The sequence below is a fragment of the Natator depressus genome, chromosome 10, assembly GCF_965152275.1.
Source record: "Natator depressus isolate rNatDep1 chromosome 10, rNatDep2.hap1, whole genome shotgun sequence".
Classification (NCBI taxonomy): Eukaryota; Metazoa; Chordata; order Testudines; family Cheloniidae; genus Natator; species Natator depressus.
Window position 1 is genome coordinate 43,750,557 of NC_134243.1, and position 26,461 is coordinate 43,777,017.

Here is a 26,461-nt window from a genome sequence, read left to right on the forward strand (position 1 = left end):
GGTTTTAGTTGGGGACTGTAGGTGATGGCTAGTGGTGTTCTGTTACTTTCTTTGTTGGGCCTGTCTTGTAGTAGGTGACTTCTGGGTACCCTTCTGGCTCTGTCAATCTGTTTCTTCACTTCACCAGGTGGGTATTGTAGTTTTAAGAACACTTGATAGAGATCCTGTAGGTGTTTGTCTCTGTCTGAGGGATTGGAGCAAATGCGGTTGTATCTTAAAGCTTGGCTGTAGACAATGGATCGTGTGATGTGGTCTGGATGGAAGCTGGAGGCATGTAGGTAAGTATAGCAGTCAGTAGGTTTCTGGTATAGGGTGGTGTTTATGTGACCATATTATTAGCACTGTAGTGTCTAGGAAGTGGACCTCTTGTGTGGACTGGTCCAGGCTGAGGTTGATGATGGGGTGGAAATTGTTGAAATCCTGGTGGAATTCCTCAAGGGCCTCCTTCCCATGGGTCCAGATGATGAAGATGTCATCAATGTAGCACAAGTAGAGTAGGGGCACTAGGGGACGAGAGCTGAGGAAGCGTTGTTCTAAGTCAGCCATAAAAATGTTAGCATACTGTGGGGCCATGCAGGTACCCATAGCAGTCCCGCTGACTTGAAGGTATAAATTGTCCCCAAATCTGAAATAGTTGTGGGTGAGGACAAGGTCACAAAGTTCAGCCGCCAGGTTTGCCGTGATGGTATCGGGATGCTATTCCTGATGGCTTGTAGTCCATCTTTGTATGGAATGTTCATGTAGAGAGCTTCTACATCCATAGTGGCTTGGATGGTGTTTCTGGAAGATCACCAAAGGATTGTAGTTTCCTCAGGAAGTCAGTGGTGTCTCGAAGATAGCTGGGAGTGCTTGTAGCGTAGGGCCTGAGGAGAGAGTCTACATAGCCAGATAATCCTGTTGTAAGGGTGCCAATGCCTGAGATGATGGGGCATCCAGGATTCCCAGGTTTATGGATTTTGGGTAGCAGATAGAATACCCCTGGTCAGGGCTCTAGGGGTGTGTCAGTGTAGATTTGTTCCTGTGCTTCTTTAGGGAGTTTCTTGAGCAGAAGGTGTAGTTTCTTTTGTTACTCCTCAGTGAGGTCAGAGGGTAACGGCCTGTAGAATGTGGTGTCAGAGAGTTGTCTAGCAGCCTCTCATTCATATTCTGACCTATTCATGATGACTACAGCACCTCTTTTGTCAGACTTACTTATCACTTATTATCTTCTAGGTGTCTGCAAATTGCTTCATTATTTGCTCCATTATCTTTCTGGGTACAGAAGTTAAGCTGACTGATCTGTAATTCCCCAGGTTGTCCTTTTCCCCCTTTTTATAGATGGGCAGTATATTTGCCCTTTTCCAGTCCTCTGAAGTCTCTCCCATCTTCCATGACTTTTCGAAGATAATCACTAATGGTTCAGCTATCTCCTCAGTCAGCTCCTTGAGTATTCTAGGATGCATTTCATCAGTGCCTGGTGCCTTGAAGGCATCTAACTTGTCTAAAGAATGAGGAGTACTTGTGGCACCTTAGAGACTAACAAATTTATTTGAGCATAAGCTTTTGTGGGCTAAAACCCACTTCATCGGATGCATGGAATGGAAAATACAGTAGGAAGATATAGATATACACAGAGAACATGAAAAAAATGGGTGTTGCCATACCCACTATAACGAGAGTGATCAGTTAAGGTGGGCTATTATCAGCAGGAGAAAAAAAACCTTTTGTAGTGATAATGAGGATGGCCCATTTCCAACAGTTGACAAGAAGGTGTGAGTAACAGTACGGGGGTGGGGGGAATAAGCATGGGGATCCAGATAGTCTCTACGTAAAAGAATAAATGGACACAGATCAGACGTCAAGAATTATAACATTCAAAAACCAGTTGGAGAACACTTCAATCTCCCTGGTCACTTGATTACAGACCTAAAAGTGGCAATACTACAACAAAAAAACTTCAAAAACAGACCCCAACGAGAAACTGCTGAATTGGAATTAATTTGCAAAATGAACACCATTAACTTAGGCTTGAATAAAGACTGGGAGTGGATGGGTCATTACACAAAGTAAAACTATTTCCCCTTGTTTATTTCCCCTCCTACTGTTACTCACACCTTCTTGTCAACTGTTGGAAATGGGCCATCCTGATTATCACTACAAAAGGTTTTTTTTCTCCTGCTGATAATAGCTCACCTTAACTGATCACTCTCGTTATAGTGGGTATGGCAACACCCATTTTTTCATGTTCTCTGTGTGTATATCTATATCTTCCTACTGTATTTTCCACTGCATGCATCCGATGAAGTGAGCTGTAGCTCACGAAAGCTTATGCTCAAATAAATTTTTTAGGCTCTAAGGTGCCACAAGTCCACCTTTTCTTTTTGCGGATACAGACTAACACGGCTGCTACTTTAAAACCCTGGTGAAGCTGTTAGCAGTCTCACAACGCATGGCCTGGATTAGTCACCAATGCTCCATTGTGGCTTCGTCCTCATGGGGTTTATCTGCAGAGGGTTTAATAGGAAACTTTCCTCTTAAGGCTGCAGCACGTTTCCAGCAGAAGGAAGGAGAATAATTTATAAAGTGCACTGCGGGAAAATGAATAGAGGGGAAATAGGAGCCGCAGGCAGCCATGGCAATGGACACGTGATCAGCAGGAGGTAGCTCGCCCCGGCTCCCAAGAGGAACCACAGGAAGACAGGTGGCCTCAGCATGGGAAGTGCTTCTTACTGGGAATCAGCTGTGACAGATGCAGGGCTGTCGTGGTTCAAGGGGGACTGGCCCTGCCCCGAGCAGAGCTCCCCCCAATTCTGCAGCATTTGCTTTGAGCCCATCTCTAGTTTCCAATGGCTTTTCTGCGCCTCCTGCTGGCGACCCCAGTAATGATGTCCAGTCAAGCCCCTGTGTCAGGGCCTGCTCTCCCAGTGTCTGGTTAGCTTTGTGAGGATCTTAGAGAAACAAAAATCAGCTGCCACAAAAGGTGCACTTGAATTACAGGTATCTGTGTGACAGCGAATCCAGTGGTTAGAGTGGTTAGAGTGGGGGCTGGGTGGCAGAACGCCTGGGTCCTCATCCCAGCTATGGGCAAGAGTGTGATCTAGTGGTTAGATCAGGGGCCTGGGAGACCTCCTGGTTCTTTTTCTGGTTATGCCACTGACTCACTATATGAGTGTACAAGCAATTCACGGTGCTGCCTCATGCCTCAGTTTCCCCCTCTGTCACATAACTAGTCCCAGGCTCCCGGGGGTGCCAGGAGGCATGGCTCATGTAGGGGGAGGGGGGCATGCCAAGCATCTCAGGTGCTACATGCCCAGCTGTCTGTACACACTCACTAGCTCTGGCAGCGCAGGGCGCCAGCTGGCAGCCAGGAACAGGGCTCATAGTGCCAAAGGAGGCCACCAGCAGCTGCCCGAGCCCTGTGTGTCACAGGTGGGAGCAGGAGCCAGGCAGGGGGGTTCAGCTCAGGCCTGCGTCTCTCCAGCCATGTCTGGCTTCAGAGGGCAGGGCCCTGTGGGCGGAGGGGGTGCTGTCTGCCTGTGGAACCCAGAGCCCACGGCCAGCCCCAGGAGTCTCTGACAAGACCCTCCTGCTCTGCTGCTAGGACCAGATTTTCAACAGCCTTCCAGACAGGCTGGCAAATCCCTAGGGGAACCTGAGCCTCATGTGGGGTGCCTGCACACGGCACCCTGGCTTGGAACCAGGCAGAGCCTGGGGCTCAGGCGAACCCGGACCATCTCTGGAGAACCCTGTGGTTGGGGCCTGCCTCCATCAGCCATGGAGGGAGGTTAGGACCCAGGGGGACAGTCAGTCGCTGGGTCACCTGAACCTCAGCGTCAGCTGGATTATGTTTCCTTTGCTCTCCCTGCCTCCTGCGCTTGCTAATAGCCAAGCCCCATAGCTAGGTAGCCCAGCCCCATGTCCCGAGGGTACCAGCCCATCTTACCTGCTGCCAGCAGGTACCTGCAGGAGAAATGGGATAAGACAGCCTATCGCCAACACAGGAACAAGGTACGGGACTGGGCGCAGTAGGATGGGGCTGGATGAGGTAGGAGCAAGGAGCCCTGGCCCGTAGTCTGGAAGTTCGGGGCACGCCAGGAATATGTGATCAGGCCCTAGAGAATCTATTCTGTGTGTGTAGCTGGACATGGGGAATATAGTGGGTCTTTGGGAGAATTTCTACAAGGGGCTACGTGGTCCAGTGGAGCAGGTACTGGTCTGGAGCCCAAAGACCTGGGTTCTTGGCCTTTCCCATCCACGCACCTGAGCTGCTGTGTGAACTTATGCAAGCGAGCCCTAGCTTTGCACTAATCCAGTTTGTAATTGTACTGACCAGCCGCTGTTAAATAGCTCTGGCAGAGGTGTGAAGCAGAGCCATGCGTGTGCTGGTCTCTATCGAAAGCTGTCAGGTTTGCTAGAGCCAGAGCCGGCCTGCTTTGTGCACTGCTGTGGCCTGCTGAGCAAACCTTCCGATGGTGCCTGCCACAGGGATGGCTGCCTGAGTCTGCAGAGAGCCTGAAGCAGAGTCTCAGAAGGGGGGACGCCCTGACCGTTAGTCATCTCTCTGGGTGGCAGCTCTAATAGCCAATGGAGACATTTCAGTGGCACAGTAAACAATGGGTTTCAGAGTAGCAGCCGTGTTAGTCTGTATTCGCAAAAAGAAAAGGAGGACTTGTGGCACCTTAGAGACTAACCCATTTATTTGAGCATAAGCTTTCGTGAGCTACAGTCCACTTCATCGGATGCATTCAGTGGAAAATACAGTAAACAATGGCACTGCTGATCATTTCAGTGCATGGCGTGGGGTAGGGGAGGGAGTGGAGTCCAGGGGTGGGAACTGGGAGCTGCTTCAGGGCAGGAAATGCAGCAGGAAGAAAAGAGGAACGACAGCAGTTTGGGCATGGGTGCAGGAAGGGGCAGGGAGAGGAGATTGGGTGAGGAACTGATCCAATGTGGGAGCTGCTCACCCAGCGCTGTTCAGGGTGACAGTGAGATGGGGACAAGTAGAGAGGGACCCTGAGGGCAGCCGGGCCTCTGGATCGCTGTGCATCCCTGCCTGGGCCAGCAGGGGGAGCCCTACGGTGCACTGGGCAGAGCAAGCCCTCTATGCCAATGCTGGCCCGCACCCCAGGATTAAGCATGTCTGAAGCTAAGATTTAGTCACAGATATTTTTAGTAAAAGTCAGGGAAGGGTCACGGGCTTCTGTGAATTTTCCATTATTGCCCGTGACCTGTCCCTGACTTTTACTAAAAATACCCTTGGGGGCTCGGAGCTCCAGGGTCCCCCTTCACGGCGGTTCTGAGCTGTGGGGATCCTCCTGATGCCCATGGGGGCCCAAAGCTGTGGGGGTTCCCCCTGTCTCCAGCAGCCGCCAGGAACTCTGGGGTTCCCCCTGCTGCCAGAGTGGCCAGGAGCAGCGGGAGTTCCCACTGCCACCCACAGTGGCCAGAAGCTGCAGGGGTCCCTGCCGTCTGCAGCGGTCGGCAGCTGTGGGGTGTTCCCCTGCCGCCTGTGGTGGCCAGGAGCTGCGGAAGGCTCCCGCCGCCTGAGGCAGCCCTTGTACCCCGCAGCTCCCTGCCTCTGCAGACAGCAGGGGGCCCTGCAGCTCCCAGCCGGTGCTGGCTGACGTCACGGAGGTCTTTGGAAGTCATGGATTCCGTGACCTCGATGACTAAATCGCAGCCTTAATCATGTCATTCTCTGGGGCCTGTGTGCAGGAGCTGGGGAGCCGTTCCCAGTGCTGGGGAGCAGAGCTGTGACTGGCAGCACTCAGCTTGGGTCACCCAGGGCAAAGGGCTTCAACTCTTCATTAAAGAGCCACCACTACTAGGCAGCCCCACTCCCGCTCCCGCTCCCTAGATGGCCACATCCCACTGATGGGAGAGGGTGCGAGCGGGGGAATTATCCCTGCATTGTTTCTGGGGAGGGTTCAGCAGTCCAGCGCAGAGAGTCCTGCCAGAAAGGTGCTGATCGGAGAGGCTATGACTGCACGACGTGCTGGTGCCCCCTTCAGGCACAAGCAGCGAAGGGGCCCATGGGTGGCTCCTGACTGCTGGGCGTTGCTCTGGGCCAGCAGTGGGTGGCATGGCTCAGGGCTGCAGTGGGGCCAAAAGGAATTGAGGGCTGGCCCTGCACTGTGAAAGCTGGGGTGAGCCTGGGCTCTAGCTGCCAGAGCTCCCGGAGCCGACTCTGTGTGCCCAGCCCCGCAGCCCTTGTGACTTTCCTGTCTGCAGGTGGATTCAGCTTCCCCAGCCGTGGACACCCAGGGACTGCAGCCCCCCAGCCACCTGCAGCTCAACCTGAAAAGGAGGCAGGTGAGCAGCCTCTGGGGCAGTGTATGGGCTGCCTGCTCCAGCGGGCGGGCGTTGCCGGGGAGTCCAGCAAGGCTGGGGGGAGGTGGTTTGGGGAAGACCCATCCCCAGGGATTTGCTGCTGCAGGCCAGGGCTCACCAGGGCAGGGCTGAAGAGAAGGCCCCAGCCTGAGGGCCTGGTACTCGCAGACTCCCACTGATGTCAGGATGGGACACAGCCCCTTACCAAAGGAGACCTCCCCCCCCAGTGTGTTCTGGGTACTGGCCTCAGAAGCCCCTGATGACAACCCTGGCAGGAGATTTCCTGGCCTGGGCCTCGGGGGGCAGGGACAGGGAGCTCCCTTTCATCTCCCCCACCCCACTGCTCATCCTGCTCAGAGCCTTTATAAACCGCCTGGCAGGGGGTTGGCCATGGCCTTCCACCTGCCATTTGCATGTGAGTGATGTAGTCACCCAGACATGGCCACTGGCATTGGCGAGCCAGGAGCGGGCACTCTTCCCCCAGGGTCACTACTGACCCAATGCCCCAGCATGGTGTTAGGTGCTGTGTTGCCGGAGGGCCCTTCTGCTGGCTGGTCCTGTCACTTGTGATCATTAAAGATCCCCTGGCACATTTCCGAAGGCTGCTGTGTTAGCTCTGGGGGCCTGTGCAATTCCAGCTCAAGGGCTGCCGGCAGGTTCAGCCTGATACATTATTCCACTTCCATTCCCCTCCTAAGCCCCAGAGCTGGTTGCATTGCACTGGAGCCTTGTCCTGAGAAGATTTGTAAAGCACTTTGTTGTGAGAGGGGCAGAGAGCAGGCAGAGCTGACGGGGTGACTGATTGATGACATGATCTGTTAGTGGCCTCGAGGAGGGGGTGGCTCAACACTCTGGATTTTGTCCCCCTCCAGCTAGACAGAGAGCGCCAGGCCGTTAGAGAAAGAGACGACCGCATTCACTCGGCCAGGCTGGTCGCCATTGCGCAGTCCAGGGGGCGCGTGGACAACTGGAACAGCTACAGTGTACGCAGGTCTGGGCCGCTGGCGGGGCATGGGGCTGGCATTAAGAGCTGGGAATGGCTGGGGGGGCAGGATCCGCGGGACAAAGGGACCCCTGAGTGGAGAGGAGCCAGCCAGTTCTCCCACCCAGTAACATCATCTCCGCCCCTCCCCTGGGTCTGTTTGGACAAGGAAGTGGCCCATGAGCCAGGACTGGCAGCAGGTGCCGACTAGCCCCATAGTGGGCCACGCCCCCTCGCCCCGTAACTTGCTCAAATGTGTCTGGATATTTCAGTCCCTGCGACAGGGGTCCCGAGTCAGCCAGGAAATCTGGGGCAGAGCAGGGGACAGCCCGCGAGAGCAGCTCAGCACCTGAGGACATGCTCCAAAGGGCCTGGGGAAGCCCCGTGGGCTGGGACACTTAAAACTAGATCAGTTGGAGCTACGGCTGAAGTGCTGGAGGGTGCAAGTCCCGCCCGCCCCGAGCCTCTCTGGGGCCTAGGCTGTGTGACCCCAATAGACAGGTCTGTCCAGTTGTCTCCTCAGCAGCAGCGCGTGGGGAGAGATGGGCCCGAGCCAGGACCCCAGGCTGGGACCCCCATGTGGTTCCGGGATTTGTCATCCACAGCCAGGCTCTGGTGTGACTCAGACTCATTGCTGCTCTGGAGGGGGGCAGAAAGGAGCAAGCTGGGCAGAACATTCAGGCATCCCTGCAGCGAGTGCTGAATGCAGAGGGATCCCATCACTCTGCCCCATATGCCCCATCCACCCTCTCCCCAGCTTCCCCCTGCCATTCCCTACAGGAGACCCTTCAACATCTTAGTGCTGCTCAGGCCAGCCACAGTAGTGCCTGTCCTGCTGTCTGCCCAGCCTCCACTGCATTTCTAACATCCACCAGATACAAAACCACAATTGGCCCTAGAATTGGCCATGAAAGGTCCAAACCACCCCTTGCTTCTCTCTCCCCCATCCTCCTCCTCTGTCCCTGTCCCAGGCTTCTTCCCTGGCTGCTTGGGAAGGGTTGTGTGAAGAGGTGGAAACTTCTGGGATTGGTCTGATTCCCTGCAGCGGGGAGTTCCACCACTGGAGCCACCCACTGGCCACACTCCACCCCCTGGCTCCCAGCTGTCTGATGGGCCATTGCTGGAGAGTGGGGTGCAGTGTCTGGCCCCATCCCACAGGGCCCCCAGGTGCTGAGCAGGATGATGGAGGATGGGCGGGGCTGGGGGAGTCTGTGTGGGATGGACAGAGCTCCATTTGCCCCAGCTGGGCTTGCTGGAGCTGAGGGAGGGCCTGGAGAAACTGGGGGTGGGAGATGGGGCCTATAGGCCCCAGCTGGCATCCAGTGGATTGATTGGGCTGGCCCCCCTGCTTGTTTCTGCCCAGCAAAAGGCAAGGGCAGGGGGACCCCACATCAGGGAGAATGCTGGACCTGAGGCTATTGAGTAAGAGCTGCTGCTGGCTCAATAGCGTTGGGAAGGGACCTAGAGGTGGGGGAGCCTGCAGAGAGGAGGTTAAAGGGGCACCACAGCCCCTCCGCTTGTTCTCTGCCTCCAGCCTGAGCAGTGAGAGGCGTCGCTGGGAGCTGGCGCAGATCGGGGTGGAGAACCAGCGGCTCGCAGGGCAGCTGAGGCAGCAGCAGGCAGAGCACGCCCGGGAGCCCTGGGAGCGCCACTGGGAGAGGGTGGAGCTCATCTGCAACGGCATCGCCCGCTACCCCCGCAGCTTGCGGGCCCCCCAGGTAACTGGCTGCCAGGGAGGCCGGGGTGGGGAGGGGTTGCTGCTGCCTCACGCCAGCCCCTGGGGCAGCCTGGGCTGGGCAGCAACTGAGTCGCTGCTGGGCTGGGAGGGCAGGGAGATCTTTAGAGCCATTGCTGCTTACCCCCCCCCCCGACATCCTCTGCTCTGCCCTCCCGCTTGCTCCCTCTCTGTGGTTCCCACATTCCCTTCCCTCCCCAGCCATGCTCCCTTTTGGCCAATGTTCCCTCTAATTTTTGACAGGCCGTGTGGGCAAAAAATTTCTGCTGTGCAAATTTTTGTGCATGTGGTGTTTTACCGTGTGTGCGGGGTTTAGGATCTGTGTGTGCGTGCACACGCGCACAGCTTAGAGGGAACAGTGCCTCTGGCCCCCCGCTTTCCCTCCCTGACTCATCCCCACACTCCCAGTGCTCCCCATCTCGGCACCCCTCTCCTGTCCTAGAGACGGGGGAGCCCTGGTTCGAGGCTGCCCGTTAGCATGCCCACCACCGGGAGTACCTGCTCCCAGTCCAAGCTGGGTTGTATGCACTCCGCTGGGGTCGGGTGGGGCTAGAGATGCACAGGCACAGATGAGCTGGATCCTCCGAGGTGGAGAGCACCCACAACTCCCATTGGCTCCACCTGGAGCCCCACATGCTCAGCTGGAAACACAGCCCCTGGGAACGCAGGGGCCGGGGAGGGATGGGGCAGCAATTTGTAGATTTCAGATCAGACAGGCCCATCGTGACCTAGTCTGGCCTCCTGCATAGTGCAGGCCAGAGAGCCTCCCCCAGGAGCCCATAGGAGATTCTCTGGAAAGACACCCGGTCTTGACTTAGAGATCTCAAGTGATGAGGAACCCACCCTGGCCCTAGGGCCTCTGTCCCAAAGGTCAATTCCCTTCTCTGTAAGGACACCTCAGTTTGTGTCAGCCCAGCCCCACACATGCCCTGGAGCACCCAGCCCCGTCCCACTGGGCGCTGACAGAATTCACACCTCCGCTGCCCCTAAGGAACAGTGCACACCAGCTTGCAAGTTATGCCGCCGGCTCCCCGCTCACAGCATGTGGATACATTTTAGTCAAAACAAAAAAGGATCATTTAACAGAGAGCAGAGACTCGAGAAGAAGCAAGTCGATTTAATGGCACCAAATGGTTACACATGAAATAAATCATAGCACGCTTTCAAAGCCTAAACTGAACTATCCGGACGTTCCCTGTCCCGTAAAGGTTAGCTCACCCAAAGCGGCTCTCCAACATCAAACAGCCAGATTGGCTGTGCCCCTCCATTCGTAAGACAAGCCAGCTGGCAGCTTGGACCCCTGGGGTGCCTCTGCACCCCCAGTTACCGTTCCCCATTGTCTTTACTTGTAAACAAGATGACTCCCCGCTGCTCAGTTTTCCCCTGGAAGACTTTGCAGTCACGTGATTGACCTTTTGCTCAGATTCTAGCTAGGCATCTCTGATGGGATCCCTGGGGTGCAGCCTGGGACTGTGGGACTGCTGTGCCCCCTTAACTCTCTCCAGCCTGGGCTGTTTCTCACAATGCCTTGCTAGTGACCAGCAGCAAACCCCTCCAAGTGCTGCTATCACTCAGCACAAACACATGTGGAGTCCCCACACCCAGCCAGATTACATGAATGCTTCCAGAGCAACTAATGAATCACACAGAGAAAGGCACCAGAACCAAATCCCCCCAGCTCCCAGCACTGTACCCCAGGAATATATTGTCTTGCACTGCTCAAGATGGGCAGTGCAGATTTTTAATTGGTTCACCAGTTCATCGATGGAAAGTGGATATACACCAGCCTTTGCAAAACCTGAGCAGATTTGCTACACACTTCATACAAACTCACTGTTAAAAATAAACAGTAAAACAAATTTATTGACTACAAAAGATAGAGTTTAAGTGATATTAAGTGATAGGCAAAGAGTCAGAGTTAGTTACCAAAAGAAATAAAATATAAGCACGCAGTCTTAACTCTCAACCCTATTAGACTGAGCAACATCTAGATTAAGCAGTTTTTCTCACCCCACTGGATATTGCAGTTCATAGTATACAGATTTCACCCTTGAAATCTGGGCCAGTCCCCGCAGTTGGCATCTTCAGAGTGTCCTTGTTGCTTGCAGCGTAGGTGATTGAAGGAGAAAGGCCAAGCATGGGCCCCCTGGGTTCGGCTTTATACCCTCAGTCCATGTGCTTGGAGGACACAAGTCCAGGCATGTCTGGGTGCATTGCTGAGTCTCCAGGCAAGGTTGAGCAATTCCCCTGGTGTAGCCTCATGCTGGTGAGTCATTGAATTGTAGCTCCCTTGCTGGACAACGGATGTGGATGGGTTGTTTGACACCCCACCCGGGTGTTGGTTACTTTCCTTGCTGTTGTCTCTGGGGAGCTAATATCTGGCTGATTCCCCAACTTACAGCATGTTTTAGTGACAACCATACAACACAATTCTCATAACTACATATGCATTAATGATACACATATATGGATAGAGAAATGACTTTCAGCAGATCATAACCTTTCCCCTGTTACCTTACAAGGCATGCTTTATATGCAGGATCACAATCATATATAAATGGGGAATATGGGGGTTACAGGGCGCTCCCCCGAGCAGGGCTGGTGCAACCACTAGGTGAACTAGGCAGTCACCGAGGCTGCCAAGTGGTTGGGGGCGGCCAAAAGCGCACTCTGGGGAGGCAGTGGAGTGGAGGTAAGCTGGGGCAAGGGGGCGCAGGGAGGGCTGCCTGCAGCAAGTAGTGGGGGGGGGCACACAGGGGAAATCGCTCCCCGCCTCAGCTCACCTCTGCTCCACCTCCTCCCCTGAGCACCGCCCCACACTGCTTCTCTCCCTCCCAAGCTTGTGCGCCAAACAGCTGATTGACCCCGCAAGCCTGGGAGGCGGGAGAAGCAGCGGCGTGCTCGGGGAGGAGGCGGAGCAGAGGTGAACTGGGACGGGGAGCTGTCGCACACGGCTCCCCGGGCCGAGGGAGGGGGCGGCGGGGATTTGCCGCACGGCTCCCCGGGCCAAGGGGGGGGGCGGCGGGGAGCTGCCGCAGGGGGGGCACAGAGCTGCCGCGGGGGGGCACCTCAGGGTGGGGGGGGGAGCTGCCGCAGGGCTGGGGGGGGGCAGGTGCAAGGTGGAAGTTTCACCTAGGGCGCAAAATATCCTTGCACTGGCCCTGCCCCCAAGGTACAGAATGTCACAGCCTCCACTGAGAATAGACAGCGTACTCAATCTACACACACCCAGGCAGGTAGAGAACCGTCTCCTGCCTGAAAGAAACTTGTTAAACACTTGCTGGTGCCCAGCCCCATGTCACAGTGTTAAGAACGTGATCCCCAGTATAGCTACATAATTACCGTACACCTTACCCAAACATGCATCTCGCAGTGATTGTGAGGCCCAACGTGACCCAGGCTTGCAGCAGAGACCTGACACTCTTTGGCAAACAGGTATGAGGCTACCAGGCCCAGGGCATCCCTGTAACCCTGCACCCTCTGGCACTGAGAGGCCCCTGTGTCACAGCAGTCCTTGCACATCTCTGGGAGTCCCAGCTGGTCAGCAGAACCTAAGGTTTCCTTGATTGAAATCAGGGGTCCAGATGCTCCAGTGAGGGAAGCACCCCACTTGTGCCGGGCCAGCCTTAGGGGGTGCTCTAGGCTGTGCTGCCTGGTAGCAGGCTTTGAAGGGCAGGATGGTTAGTTTTTAATTACATCTCCCGGGAAAGAGGCCCAGGGGAATTGTGCCTTTGACTTCAACAAAGCCAGGATTTTGCCCTGTGGTTTGAATGGCAGGACGGGGGGCTCAGAGACCCACCCCCCCAGAATAGTGGGAAAGGTTCACAGAACCTGGCCCCCCTTAGCTGAGGGTCTCTGCGTCCCTGGGAGACCCAAGTAGGGTTGCCAACTTTCTACTTGCACAAAACCAAACACCCTTGCCCCGCCCGCTGCCCTGCCCCTTCTCTGAGACCCTGCCCCTGCCCCTACCCCACCCCTTCTCCGAGGCCCCGCCCCTTGTTCACTCCATCCCCCCCTCCCTCCATCGCTCACTCTCCCCACCTCACTCACTCACTCATTTTCACCAAGCTGGCTCAGAGGGTTGGGGTGTGGGAGAGGGTACGGGCTCTAGGCTGGGGGTGCAGACTTCAGGGTGAGGCCAGAAATGGGGAGTTCAGGGTGCAGGAGTGTGCTCCAGGCTGGGGAAGGTGGGATGGGGTGCAGGGGGAGTGAGGACTCCGGCTGTGGGTGCAGGCCCTGGGGCGGGGCTGGGGATGAGGGGTTTGGGGTGCAGGAGGGTGCTCTGGGCTGGGATCGAGAGGTTCAGAGGCTGGGAGAAGGATCAGGGCTGTGGGTTGGGGCATGGGAGGGAGTCAGGGTGCAGGTTCTGGGTGGCGCTTACCTCAAGCAGCTCCCGGAAGCAGTAGCATGATCCCCCTCCGGCTCCTACACAGGGGCGTGGCCAGGCAGCTCTGCACGCTGCCCCATCCGCAGGTGCTGCCCCTACAGCTCCCATTGGCCACAGTTCCCGGTCATTGCGAGCTGCAGAGCCAGTGCTTGGGGAAAGGGCAGCGTGCAGAGCCCCCTGGCTGCCCCTACATATAGGAGCCAGAGGGGGAACATGCTGCTCCTTCCAGGAGCCATGCAGAACTACGGCAGGCAGAGGAAGCCTGCCTTAGCCCCACTGTGCCACCAACTGGACTTCTAATGGCCCAGTCAGCCGCGCTGACCAGAGCTGCCAGGGTCCCTTTTTGACCGGGCGTTCCTGTCGAAAACTGGACACATGGCAACCCTAGACCCAAGCCTGTGGCAGGCCTGTACTGGCTGAGCAGGGTAGGACTGGGCTTTCTGCATGCTCTCCCCAGACAGTGCCCAAGGAACAGAGGCAGGAAGCTCTGAGCAGCGGGTTCCCCTCTTTGGGACACGAGGAGAGGCGGAGGGCAAACGCCGCGCCTCTGAGGATGGCGAGAGGAGCAGCCATGCCACAACGAGGGGCTCCTGGCGATGTGGGGCCATCTCCTCGCCAGAGGCTGGGACAGCTGTGGAGACCTTGTCCTCAGCGATCAGCTCGGTGTGAAGGGACTGCCCCAGCCAGCGGGGCACCTCAGGGCGCTGGAGCCTCAGCCCAACAAACCACCACAGCAGCTGTGCTGTCACCAAGAGGACTGGCCAGGTCAGCTGGGGCTGTCACAGAAAGGAGCACCGGGGGCTCATTGGCTGGTGGGCCACGGCCCCTCAAGCCTGTTGTGAAACATCAGGCTGCAGCTGGGAAACCCAGCAGCTCCTTGCGGCTCTGGAAGTGCAGACAGAAGGCCCTGGTGCCCTTGTCCAGGGAAACGGGGCAGAGCCTGGCTCTCCCAGCCAGGTGGGTGCAGAGGATCCCTGACTGCCATCCAAGAGAGGCTGAGCGGAGCCCACCCGTTCCATCTTGAGACTCTGAAAGGTGACCCCACCTCTTCCCATGGAGTGGGGCAGGAGCCTTCATCTCTGCTCCAGAAGATCTCAGCAGAGCCTGGAGCCCTCCCTGAACCGCTCACCCAGGGAGCCACTGAGCAGTTCCCCTCTCCCAGCTAAAGTGTCCTAGGGGTGCTCTGTGCCCTCGGCCTAGGCCTCGGCGCTCACTGCCCCACAGTCCAATGCCCATATCTTTGTGGTGCAGGGGTCACTGGGCACTCAGGGCTTCCCCTGGGACCCTGTCTGGAACTGAGTACTTCCCTCCGTTGCCCTGTAGCATTCCCTCCCATAGCAACCAATTCCCCTGATGGGAGGAGAGCGGAGTGGGTATTACCTGGAGTGCCTGCCAGGGCTGGTATCTGAGTCTATTTCCAGGGCACTAGCTCAGCCACCAGCAGGCATTGGTTTTGTGCCCCGTTGTCTTGGTGCTTTGAACTGGTGGCTCTTTGAGGATGGGGGTGAGTGAGGAGTGGAGGCTGAAACCCCTTGTGGCATCTGCCACGGAGCCATCCAGGTAAACTAATCCCTTCGCCTTCTTGGCCCAGCTGTGGTCCCTAACCGGGAACCTGAATGTTGCTGGCCAGAAGGCTCAGGTGCATGAGGTGTGTCTCCAGGAGCAATGAGCCGGCTGTGCCATGAGGCGGAAGCAAGAGCCTGGGTGCTGCGTTCTGCAGGCTGCAGAGCAGGGGCTGGTGAGTGTAGTGAGCTGCATAGGGGCAGGTACAGTACCAAGACACAATGCTGATCCCATTCTCCTCCAGGGGAAGGAGCAGAGCAGCAGGAAGATTCCCAGCTGGGTTCAAGCCCTTCCCTGCTGGCCAAGACAGCACTCTTCCAGCCTTGGAAGGGCAGCATGGGCCCCCAGAACACAAGGGTTGGGAGCATGGTAGGGAACGGGAAACCTGTGGGCCTGTGGCTGCTCATTGTGGCTGTCCCCTCTCTCTTGAGTGTCCCCCCTCCCCTGTTCCTCCTACTGGAGAGGCGGGAAATGTAAGTGCTTGCTCTGGGTTCCAATATCCCTGGGACACCTGGTGTCTCCGTTCATTAGTTAACTTGTGTTCCTCTCTTCTCTGGCTTCGCAGAAGTTGCTTTAATGCAAAAGTCCTGGAGCCAGAAGGAATTTCTCCTGTGCCTGGGGATGAGGTCCAGCGAGGCTACAAAAGCTGGGAGAGAGTCTTGACACCAAGTCAATCTGACAGTCCAGTGCACCATAACCGTTCCTTTGCTGACATCCCTTTGCCAGGCGATGCCTCAGCCCTTCCTGGACCTTTGCGCTCATCATGGGCTAGGGGCTGCTTTCTACACTTCCTCATGCCCAGACCTGCCTGCAGTGACCAGCTGGAGCTATGCCAGGCCCTGGTGGATACTGGTGGCTCTCAAAGACGCTGCCCAAGGCCAGGGCTGCCTGTGGCCCAGGGGCCCTCAGGGCTGCTTTACACTGTGTATTCGATTATGAAATCAATTAAACCTTTACATTAAAAGGCCAGAGTTGGCCTCTAGTCCTGGCTCTGTCTAAGCCCCGCCCAAGTTCTTTATGGGAAGGTTCCTTGAAGAAGAGGCTGCCCATCAGAGGAAGACCAGGGAGAGCTCACCTTGCTCCAAGGCATGTGAAGGGGGTGGTAAGGCTGAGCAACGGGGTGTTGTCAGGGGCTGAATGGCTGGGGGTGGGGAGCTCACCCCTACGGCTCAGATCTACCCCAGAGGTGGGGAGGACCTAACAGGAGACTGGAACGGCATGGCTGAAATCTAACCACTCCCAGAACCCAACCTAGTGCCTGTAACGGTTCCTGCTGCCACTGCGCTGGCGGGGCTGGGGCGAGCCCCAGGGAGACTTTGCAGGTGGGAGAAGCTCAGCAACAGAAATGGCAGCTGCTCCTGCCCCCCCGGAGTGACTACATGGGCGCGAGGGGTGTTCAGATGTGGAACTGGAGAAGGTTTCCCTCCCCCTTATCATCCCAATTCACACACGCCCCGCCCCACCCCATGGTGCCTGGTGCAGGAAGGCCGGGGCGTGGTTGTGCCGGGGTGACGCCAGGCCACTCTGACCAAAAAGTGGTGTCTGCAGGGGCAATGTCTAGGAATGTCTTCGTGACAGCCACACACCACCTGAGCCAGGCCCTAGCAACTCCTGCTCGTAGGGAGTAATGACCAGGGGGCTTTTCACAGGCATCTGACCCACTAGGGGCCCTGTTCTCTAGCTGTTCTCTGCACCCATGTGCACGATAATGGGCTAAAGTGAATGCTGAGGCTCCAGCGCTGGTTCTTAAAGACAAACTCCGATCACAACACGGGTACTGGAGTGGGGGCGCTGGGTTTTCCATGGGGTGAGCGTGCTGGCGCTACTGTGCCGCCAAGCCATAATCCGGCTGCAGGGGCAGGACAGCTCTGCCAGCCCTCCCTGGGGGACAGTTACTATGGTTACAAACCTGTCCCCAGCTCACCTGGCGCTGGGGGTCGCTGTTCACAGCTGGGCAGAGCCCCTAACTCTGCCTGCAGCACGCCCAGGCGTTACTTCCGGGCTTAGAGCGGCGACACTTCCGCCACCTGGCCACGCGGTGGCGCCGTGGCCTGCTCACAGTCTCTGCTGTGCATCCACCTAGCCGCCGGGTGGCGCTGTGGACAGCCGGCCCGCGCTCTCCCCGGACTCACAGCGCCCTTCTAGCCGCGCTCGCGTTATAGCTCTTTTCCCGGCATCCTTTGCCCTCTTCACCGGCCGCTGCCAATATGGTGGGTACCGGGCCTGGCTCGTTCTCGCTCTTTAATCCGGCGCCATCTGCCTCGGGCCGGGGCTGCCGGGGCTGGGGCCGCGCTGGGGGGCTGCCGCCGCCCCCGGGGGACAGGGCGAGGCCCGTGGGGCAGGGCGGGGAGCCTCGGGCGGGCCGGCTGGGGAGCCGCACGGGGCCGCTACGGGCCGGGCCCGGGAAGCTGTGAGGGGGGCAGGCGGTGCCTGGGCTCGGCGATCCCGGGGCGGCCCGGAGGCCCGGGGCTTTGGGCTCACCCAGCCCGGCTGCAGGGGTGCGGGATCCGCGCTTGCCCATGTTGGGGCCGGGCCCTGCTGGGGTCCCGTCGGAGGGGTTGGGGGGAGCAGCGAGCCGTGGTATCTCGGGGCGCTGCGCGGAGTTTGCGCCCAGTGACTTAGGAGCAGGCCCGCTGCGGTGTGAGGATCCCTGGTGTAGGCCTGTCTGCCTCCCTGGGTCTCACCGCGGGCTGGGACCCTGCGGGCAGTAGTTTACGGAGAAGTATTAGTTCCCCGTAATGAGGCAGTTTTACCCATGCAGAGTATGGGTATGGGGGCAGGGCATCTAAAAATACTCCTCAGCATTACTGCCTGCACAAAAAGGCTGGGGGCTTGAGGGTGAATAGAGAAGCCACTGCTCCTGAGGCCTGGGGTTCCTTGTCTTCTGGGTACTTAGACACATCACTGCGGTTTTCTGTGTATTAGGCCAGGCTAAGGATCATGTTAGCCTCCTGTCTACAGGCTTGGATGTAATGAACTCCATGTGTCAGGCTTATGGGTTTAGTTTTCTGAAGGAAAGTTGCCCCCCCCCACCCCCCGTTACAGGGTACGGGATTAATGCCACAGTAGTGGCTCTTTAGGAGCTCACCAGGAACACTTTGAGCTGGAAGCAGAAATAGATGGGTAGATTTTGCTATTTCACACTGTGGTGACTTGTTCTTCTTCAAATCTTCTAGGGACGTGTGCGAACAAAGACCGTGAAAAAGGCGGCCCGGGTCATCATTGAAAAGTACTACACCCGGCTAGGGAATGACTTCCACACGAACAAACGGGTGTGTGAAGAGATTGCCATCATCCCTAGCAAGAAACTGCGCAACAAGATAGCTGGGTAAGGCAGCCCTGGGATTTGCTGTCCTCTTGTATGAGGGTGTAGCTTTACACATCCTAGCTCTGGGGTGGTGAGAAGAAACTCATTCTGTTACAAAGGTATTAATCTAAGTACGTTTTGATAACCTCAGTAAATGCATCTTGCTCTGACACTGGAGCCGTGGATTAAGGCTTTTGGAGTGTTGAAACATCCCTAGTGAGCTAGGAAGGCATTGATTTTTAATATATCAGAGGGGTAGCCGTGTTAGTCTGTATCCACAAAAACAACAAGGAGTCCGGTGGCAGCCCTTAAAGACTAACAGATTTATTTGAGTATAAGCTTTGGTGGGTGTAAAACCCACTTTTTGAGATGCATGGAGTGAAAATTACAGATACAGGCATAAATATCATGTGCCAATCTGTTAAGGTGCCACTGGACTCCTCGTTGGTTTTTGTAGATTTTTGTGAATTTTGAAGGGTAATGTCCACCTGGTTAAGTCAACTTAAATTTTTACACTGGCAGGGATCTGAAAATTGTTTGTAATATCACTGGATCAATCATATCTTTAGAAATACAATCTCTAGAATGTTTAAGCATCATGGAGTACTGCCTTACTTAATCTATATGGTAGATTAAGTAACACATGCTCTTTAGTCCTTACCCAGCATCTTAAAAACATTTAACTTCTGGATAACTTTTCCGTTGGCTTTTGGGTGACAGGAGAAATTGATGCTTACCTATACTTACTAATTACAACTCAATCCCTGCTTAATGGAAGTGTGCTCATAGAATCTTCCTTATGTTCAAACTCTGTTTCTGATAGACTAAAATCTCTTTATTTCTCTACTCTAGTAGCACTTCTGAGTGTCAGTTCCTTTGAGCATAGCTGTTTCATTACTGTTTTGTTTTAAAAGATTTTAACAAGTCTTGGCTCAAGCTCTGTGTATCTCAGCTAACAAATACACAGAGTTGCATGGAAATCTTTTTCTCCGCTTGTCCATTGTTTTTCCTGGGCTCCTCTAGCAGGCAGCTGTCAGGTTACCTGGCCAGACTTCCCTAGACACTGAGGCCTAGATCCTCAGAGGTATTTAGGTACCTAACTCTCATTGATTTAAACAGCCTAAATACCTCAGGGGATCTGGGCCTGAATTACTTGGTGTTCTGGAAGTGCTAAGATGTACTTCAACATTTTAATCTCTTATGAACTCTATTTCACTGCCTTTTTGGTCAGAGCTTGCTGTATTTGTTTTCCTTGGGGCAAATCCAGTATGGGAGTGGGTGAGTTTTTACGTCATGCTGCGATTAGTGTTCGCCGCTTGCATTGCTGCAGGCTCAGGATCCCTGTGCCACCTGACTTTTTATGGGGGAGGTAGAGAGAGGCTTGCTGATTAACAGAGCTGCAGTTCTCCAGCAGGCAAAGTCAGAAGTGTCGAGTTATCCTCTTGCGTACCCCTGGAAGAGAGGTATACTGAAATCAGGTGGGTCCTGGAGGCCTGTTGCTGTTTGACTTGCCTCTGCCAGCCTCGTGTGTGCATTTGCAGCTCTATTGAATTAGAGCTTGAAGGAAATACCCTAGTGTCTAAGTTGGGTTGTTTATAACCAGCCTCCCAAGGCTTCAGTCACTGAACTAGGAGAAATTGTGTGTTTGGCTTGCTTGCTTTGAAACCTGCATTCGAAAGTGACTCTGGTCTTGTCTGTGACCTGGTCATTGATAGTGCAGGGAGAGGAACTTGTGAAAGCTTTTCCCGTGTTTGGAGGGCTCATCCTCATTCCTACCAAACCCTGTAACTTTCAGACATTGCTGCTGGTCTCCTTGTTCCCTTCCTCTCCCAAGAGGCAGGACAGGAAGGCCTTCTGCTGCAAAGTTAATATGGTCTCTGGCTGTGAAATGGCTGGGTAGATATGAGCAGCTGTGGGGGTTTAACTATGAGACAGATACAAGGTCTCTAGTGACCCACCTCTTCCAATATTACGGAGAGCAGAGATGTAAAGCTAGGGCTTCCTCTGTGTGGGTTAAAGCTGTTGTCAGTGTGAGATACATAAGAAAAATGGGGTGCCAATTGACTAGTTTCTGGATTCTCCCTGCAGGTATGTCACCCATCTGATGAAGCGTATTCAGAGGGGGCCTGTCAGAGGTATCTCCATCAAACTGCAGGAAGAGGAGAGAGAGAGGAGGGATAACTATGTCCCTGAGGTAAGATTTCTGGCCATACTTGGGTGCACCTCAGGCCTCTTTTGCCAGGCAGAGTGGCTCATCCGGCCATGCTGGTATCCAGCTTCTGCATGGCTAACAAAGGGGCTTCCATTCTACTTATCACACCAACAACCATGAGATCTCTCCTTTCCTGAGAAATGGGACCATGACCGGATAGCCTGAGTTAGCTGCACAGAGCTGGGATTTATGAGAAGAATCCAGAGTGACAGACTGATGATTTGTCGTGAAAAATCCCCAGGGACATAGGGAGCCAGGAGCTCCTGCTCTCTAATCTCAGCTGTACTGCTGATGTGTGTTGTGGAGCAAATAATCTCTGCCTCCATTTTCGGATCTGTGAAATGTGGAGAAATAATTCCCTTGGTGTAAAGTGGTGTGAAAGCTGCGATGTATGTTGTTTTGAATCTCATTGAAATTCAAGTGAACTACAACCTCCTGCGCTTATCTGTGGAGGGTCCAGAATGGGACCGGGCTTTCCTGAACTCTCACTTGGACGGGCAGCGGAAGAGAAAGTTGTCGCTCACTTGTCATTGCTTCAGTTCACCCAGAAATCTGATGGCCTAACTAGCATCTCCCCCACCCCCTTCCGCTCCCCAGCTGGGTTTAAAGGGCTCTCATCCTGAACCTGCATTCGAAAGTGACTCTGGTCTTACCTGTGACCTGGTCATTGATAGTGCAGGGAGAGGAGCTTGTGAAAGTTTTTTCCCGTGTTTGGGGGGCTCATTCCTATCCCTACCAAACCCTGCAACTTTCAGACACTACCTCTTACCCTCATCTCCAGTCCAATGTGGTGGGTGTGGTAGGTGACCTCAAATTGGCTTCCAGCAAAATTATTTTTGCAGCACCATGGACTATGAAGTGACAAACAGCAACAAGCCAGCTTCAGGCCCTGTCTTCAGTGTGCAGTTCACCCAAAGATTGGCACTCCATTGTGACCACAGGTTTGGTTCTGTGGCAGATTCTGAGTGTAGAGTTCAGTTGTCACTAGAAGTCTTATGAAAAACAAGTGTGCCGCCAGTGAGTGTAATGGGAGCTTTTGATGTCGCTGAGTGGGCTGGGGTTATTCCCTTCTTGATACCTGGCTTGCAGATCTCATCTTTCCCTGGAAGTAGGGAATCACTGCTGATATGATCCAGTCCATGATGTGCTGGCTGGGTAGCACCCGATGTAAATGCAGGAGGACTGTGCCTGCTCTTGCCTCCCTCCTGGTAGTGTGTGTTAGGCTGGCTCCCTCACAGCTACCACTCATGTGTCCCAGTCATAGGACTGGAAGGGGCCTCAGGGTCACTGAGTCCAGTCCCCTGCTGTCACTGTCAATCCCATCCCCCTCATGTCTACCTGTGAGGTGTCTGCCCTCTCACAAAAGTTCTAGCCAGCTCTGAGAACTTGGCATGCTAGGAACATAGGGATAGCCATACTGAACCCCAGCTCCATCTCTCCTAGTGCCCTGTCTCTGGCAGTGGCCAGCCCCAGAGGAAGGTGTACGTGCCCTGCAGGAGGCAGATGAGGGAGAGATCACGCCCCCACCTTCCTTTGATTCTCTGTGCACAAAATGTCCGACTGCTAGAATAATGCAGCTAGTGACCTGTTAGTATCTGCGCTTCAAGGGCAGGACTTGCTGGTATCAGCTGAACAATAAGAGCCCTGATGTAGCTGTCTTCCCATAGTGTCACTGAGCGGGGATATAACTCCTTTGTACTCATGTTGCAGGCAAGAGAGATTGGTTGTGAGTCACTGTGAAACTCTAAAATAGGCTTCTGGCAGAACCTCTTGCAAAAGCTACAGTAAAAGTAGGCAGATCTCTTGCTCCATTTATCAGACAAATGCCTGCAAGTGTCATTTCATGGCAGATGAAAAATAGCTATTTACCGAGAGCCCTTAAATAAGAAGCATGTACAGGAACTCATGGCAAATCGTTGGCTGACTCCTGCATTAGGGATTTTGGATAGTCAGTGATAAATGCTCGAACCCTGGAGCAAAAGAGTCTTCTTGGCTCACTGTACTATGTCTCCTGCTTCCTTAGGCCGTAGGGGTTCTGTTAGAACTTGGAGATGATCACGGTTCATATATGTTGTGATCCTGCCACAAGGGCAAGATCAAACAGTTACAATAGGACATGTAAAGCTTGTAGCGTAAGCAATGTTTGCAACAGATCCAAGGTGGGTGAGCTCTGGAGGGAGAGATTTAAATCCGGTTCAGACTTGGAAATTTCTACTATTTATTGCCAATTTAATTTAAAATGTGGTTAGTTATAAAATGTCCATGCTGTGGTGGTCTTTTGAAGTGACACTACTGATGGGGTAACTTACTGGGATTTCCCAAAACTGCCACAGGCAAAAAAACAGAATACTGAAAATGAAAGCCTTGGTCTGTAATTTAACTCACTAACCTCAGTGGGACCATTCATGGAAGGTCAAACATGTACATAAGTGTCTGCAGCATTGGGGGCTGAAACTGTATTTTTATTTAACGTTTCTCTTATGTAAGAACGTAACTTCCAGTACCCAGCAGTGGCCAGTATCAGAGCTTCAGGGGGTGTGTACTGAACAGGGCAGTTAGAGGGATTCACCCTGTTGTCACTTCAAAACAGACTCACTTCAGTGTTAACAGTGAGAAGTTATTTAGACTGTTGATGCACTGAAAAGCTTCCTAATACCTGTTATGCACACAGGCCAAAAGCTTGGCTACTGAGCTCATTCACGTCTAGGCACCTGGGGGTTTTTGGAAAAAATCGCACCCTCCAGTGACTTAGGCACGTCAGTCCCATTGACTTCAAATGGCAAACTGTGAAGGGCAGAGCATAGCCTGGTTGTGGTGGTTGAAATATAGCCTGGGCTCATCATTGTCTGAGTTTGTGGTGCTGTCACAAGGGTGGTAATGAAGCGTGGCACTTGTCTCTCTCAGCTCAGAGGATTGCCTCTCTCGCTCAGAGGAGTACTTTAAATGAGACTGCTCAACAGTATCATGAAATTCTGGTAACAATTGAGAAACGTGACTAAAGCGGGTGCTGTCTTTCTGAACTAAAACAGTAAATTTAACCAATTGTGAGGGCAGTATCCTAGGCACAGCTGGAGTTGCGACGGTCCCATATGCTTTAGGGAAAACAGCTGAAGGCAGAAGAGACTGTCCCTGCTGAGAGCTCCTGCTCTGCTCCCTTGCAGCATTGTATGGCAGGATTCTTGGTGCACTTTGCAGCTCTCCCCACAGTATTCATGGGGCAAGTGGAGCTTCCCCAGGAGTGGAAGGTGAGGGCAGTGAGCTGTGGTGGAGGCTTTGTCCCTGTCTGTGAATGAGAAGCATTTGTCTTAGCTCAGGGCTTCTCAAACCCTTCATTCCCATTTGGTGATGTGAGTTTAGCAACTGGACTCAAGGGGTCAGCACTATGTGAGCTTGGACTGTACTGGAGCTTGGACTGTACTGGACAGGTTGGGGACTCGCAAGCTTTGTCTGTAGGCACCCACTCCAGCTTCTGACCATCTCTGAGTGGGATCTGAGTTCTGCTGGACTCCCAGAGCTCTCTGTGTGTGTGTGTGAGTGTGTGTGTGTGAGTGATTAACAAAGTGCATCTGTGTTTCTTTCCCTCTGCAGGTCTCTGCCCTTGACCAGGAGATCATTGAAGTTGACCCAGATACTAAGGAAATGCTGAAGCTGCTGGTGAGTATGAGCTCTTCAGGGAGATTGGCTTGTGCCTTCGCTCTTAACCATCATAGCTCGGTGCAGACTGAAGGCCTTGTCCAGGCACCAGGGAGAGCCTCGTAGCAACAGCTGTTTGGAGGACTTTGTTATGAGCAGATTTCAAGCACTGTTACTCTGTTAGAGCTGGGCCATGGACTGACTGGCCTCTGTAGTGTGATTATTATGAATTGGCCAGAAAAAAATCCCCCCCCAGCAGTGGCTGGAAAAGATGCTAGAAGCCTGCCAGCAATACTATGCTGACCCTGCTAGCATGGCTTTCAACTGCAATACAGCTAGGCAGTTCGTCGCCTACATCTCAGGGACCCAGAAACCCGCAGTCAGCACCTGACAACCTCTGTGTGTGTCTCTCTCTCTGTAAAACGGGTAACAGTGCTCACCCACCTCTGTCCAAGCTCTGGGACCGGTGGATGTGATATATTAGTTATACTGGGGTGGAGCTGGGGCTTCTGAATTGAAATATGAAAGAGCCAGAGCTCCTGAGCATGATCAAGGGCTACAACCCTGCTAGAAATCCTAGCACCAGCGGCATGAAAGGGGGAGGGGCAGGCTACCTGGAGAGGACTTTGCCGTGGACCTCACTAGTGGTGATGACGTGTTCTCTTCCCTCCCCACCCACCCTCAGTCTCTTCTGTATCAGCCTCTAGGACTCAGTGTCTGGGGTGGTTTTCCCCAAGCTCTCCTGCATGCAATGCTCCTTCACACTCGGAGTTGCTCTTAGCTGTACGAGGGCCTAGAAGCCTGTTTTTGTTTTGCGTCTCCCCTTCACCACTGGGACATGTGCTCTGATACCAGAGCTGTGCTCAAGGCCTCCTGCCCCTGATTAGAAACAACCACTACAGAAGTAACTCAACGCCTGGGTAAGCCTGTGATGTCCGGTTTCCAGCCCAGCTGCCAGCATGTTAACTGTGTAACTTTCACGATTGGGTGCATCTCCCACCCAAGTCCAGTGAATGCTCAGTCAGGCTGGTCCCTAAGTGTCCCCACCCTCCATGTGTCAAATTTGCAAGCCCATTGGGGCTCACTGCTGTGTTGTGTGACACACTCCCCCCTCCCTGTCCCTGCAGCACTGTCTCCTGTCTGTGGACAGGCTGAAGGACTCACACTCTGTTCTCACTGGGATTCGGGGTAGATGCGTTTTGTGTGTTGGGAGGGAGAGGCGAGGCAGAGCCTGCTTTGCTTTGATCTGGGACATCTCCCAGCAAAGAGGAAGGGGCAGGCTGGCATGCTGAGTGTGACCTGGTCTGTTCCATATGTCTTCCAGGACTTTGGCAGTCTGTCCAATCTGCAGGTCACGCAGCCCACTGTGGGAATGAACTTCAAAACACCAAGAGGAGCTATCTGAATCCATTGCTGTGCTGTCACTTTTCCAATAAACGTGGGAAACCAAACCTGTCCCCTCTCTCCACTAGTGCTGGGGTGTCTGGGGGAGGGGGGGGCGCGCTTGACTGGCCCTTACTGCGGGAGGGAGTGTCGCAGGAGGCCCATGAACAGTGACTAGGGGTGGGGGCTTTCACTACTGTTTTGGAGTATGGGGATGATCTTCCTCTGCAGGGCACCCATAGTCGCTGTGTTTGTGAATGCAGTATCTAGCCACCAGAGGGCGATAAACACAGTGCACTGTCCTCCAAGCCTGGCAGAGTAGTTCTGGTCTCCTGGGAGGATGGTAGCTATGCCCTGTCCCCCTGGGGAGTGGCTGCTGGACCCTTCTGAAGGACAGCAGTTGGTCCTGAACGCTGTGTTACTCACCAGGATGAAGGTGCTGAGGAGTGGCCTGAGGGCTGTCTGCACAGGGAAGGTAATATTGGTGTAAGTGACAGTGTATGTAAACTGCTAGTTCTCCCCATGTAACCCCCACATGGACACACTCATATTCCAGCACCAGAGAGTTACCCTGGTATGTCTAAGTTGGTTAAATGCACTGGTTTAATCATACCAGTAACTGGTAAAGACTGTCCTGTGTGGACAAGCCCTAATTCCTGCCCAGCTGGTGAGACTGTGAGCTTGCCAGCTCTCCCTTACCGTGTATCACCAGGGTGGAGGTGAGAGTTTCAGCCACACACACACGCACACGCACACGCACACACACACGCGCGCGCGCCTTAGGTCCTGGTGTTGCTCTCTGGTTCCATGGGCTTTGTCTCCTCTAGGTCAGCGGTCTCCCCAGCACATGAGCTGCAAGTACTGCCTCATGCAGTGCCATCCATGCTGAGGCACATGCTGTGTGATGCATTACCGGATGGGAGGCATCATAGTGTGTTCACAGGCGTTCC

The 26,461-nt window shown here is 54.4% G+C and overlaps 2 protein-coding genes and 2 non-coding genes across 4 annotated transcripts; all 4 read left to right on the forward strand.

Annotated features, from left to right (window-relative positions):
• Positions 1-3,894: 3,894 nt before the first annotated feature.
• Positions 3,895-15,082, forward strand: LOC141994660 (uncharacterized protein CFAP97D2-like). Its single transcript, XM_074964887.1, has 5 exons — positions 3,895-3,987; positions 6,211-6,291; positions 7,182-7,300; positions 8,826-9,009; positions 15,005-15,082. The coding sequence occupies exons 1-5, from the start codon at positions 3,895-3,897 to the stop codon at positions 15,080-15,082; spliced, it is 555 nt and encodes a 184-aa protein (XP_074820988.1).
• Positions 15,083-17,050: 1,968 nt separating this feature from the next.
• Positions 17,051-25,590, forward strand: RPS17 (ribosomal protein S17). Its single transcript, XM_074964714.1, has 5 exons — positions 17,051-17,186; positions 18,153-18,304; positions 20,372-20,477; positions 24,084-24,149; positions 25,453-25,590. The coding sequence occupies exons 1-5, from the start codon at positions 17,184-17,186 to the stop codon at positions 25,531-25,533; spliced, it is 408 nt and encodes a 135-aa protein (XP_074820815.1). The 5' UTR covers positions 17,051-17,183; the 3' UTR covers positions 25,534-25,590.
• Positions 19,948-20,081, forward strand: LOC141995482 (small nucleolar RNA SNORA71). The gene has a single exon (XR_012641330.1). It is a non-coding gene; the product is annotated as a small nucleolar RNA SNORA71 (small nucleolar RNA).
• LOC141995480 (small nucleolar RNA SNORA71) lies at positions 21,119-21,253 on the forward strand. The gene has a single exon (XR_012641329.1). It is a non-coding gene; the product is annotated as a small nucleolar RNA SNORA71 (small nucleolar RNA).
• Positions 25,591-26,461: the final 871 nt, after the last annotated feature.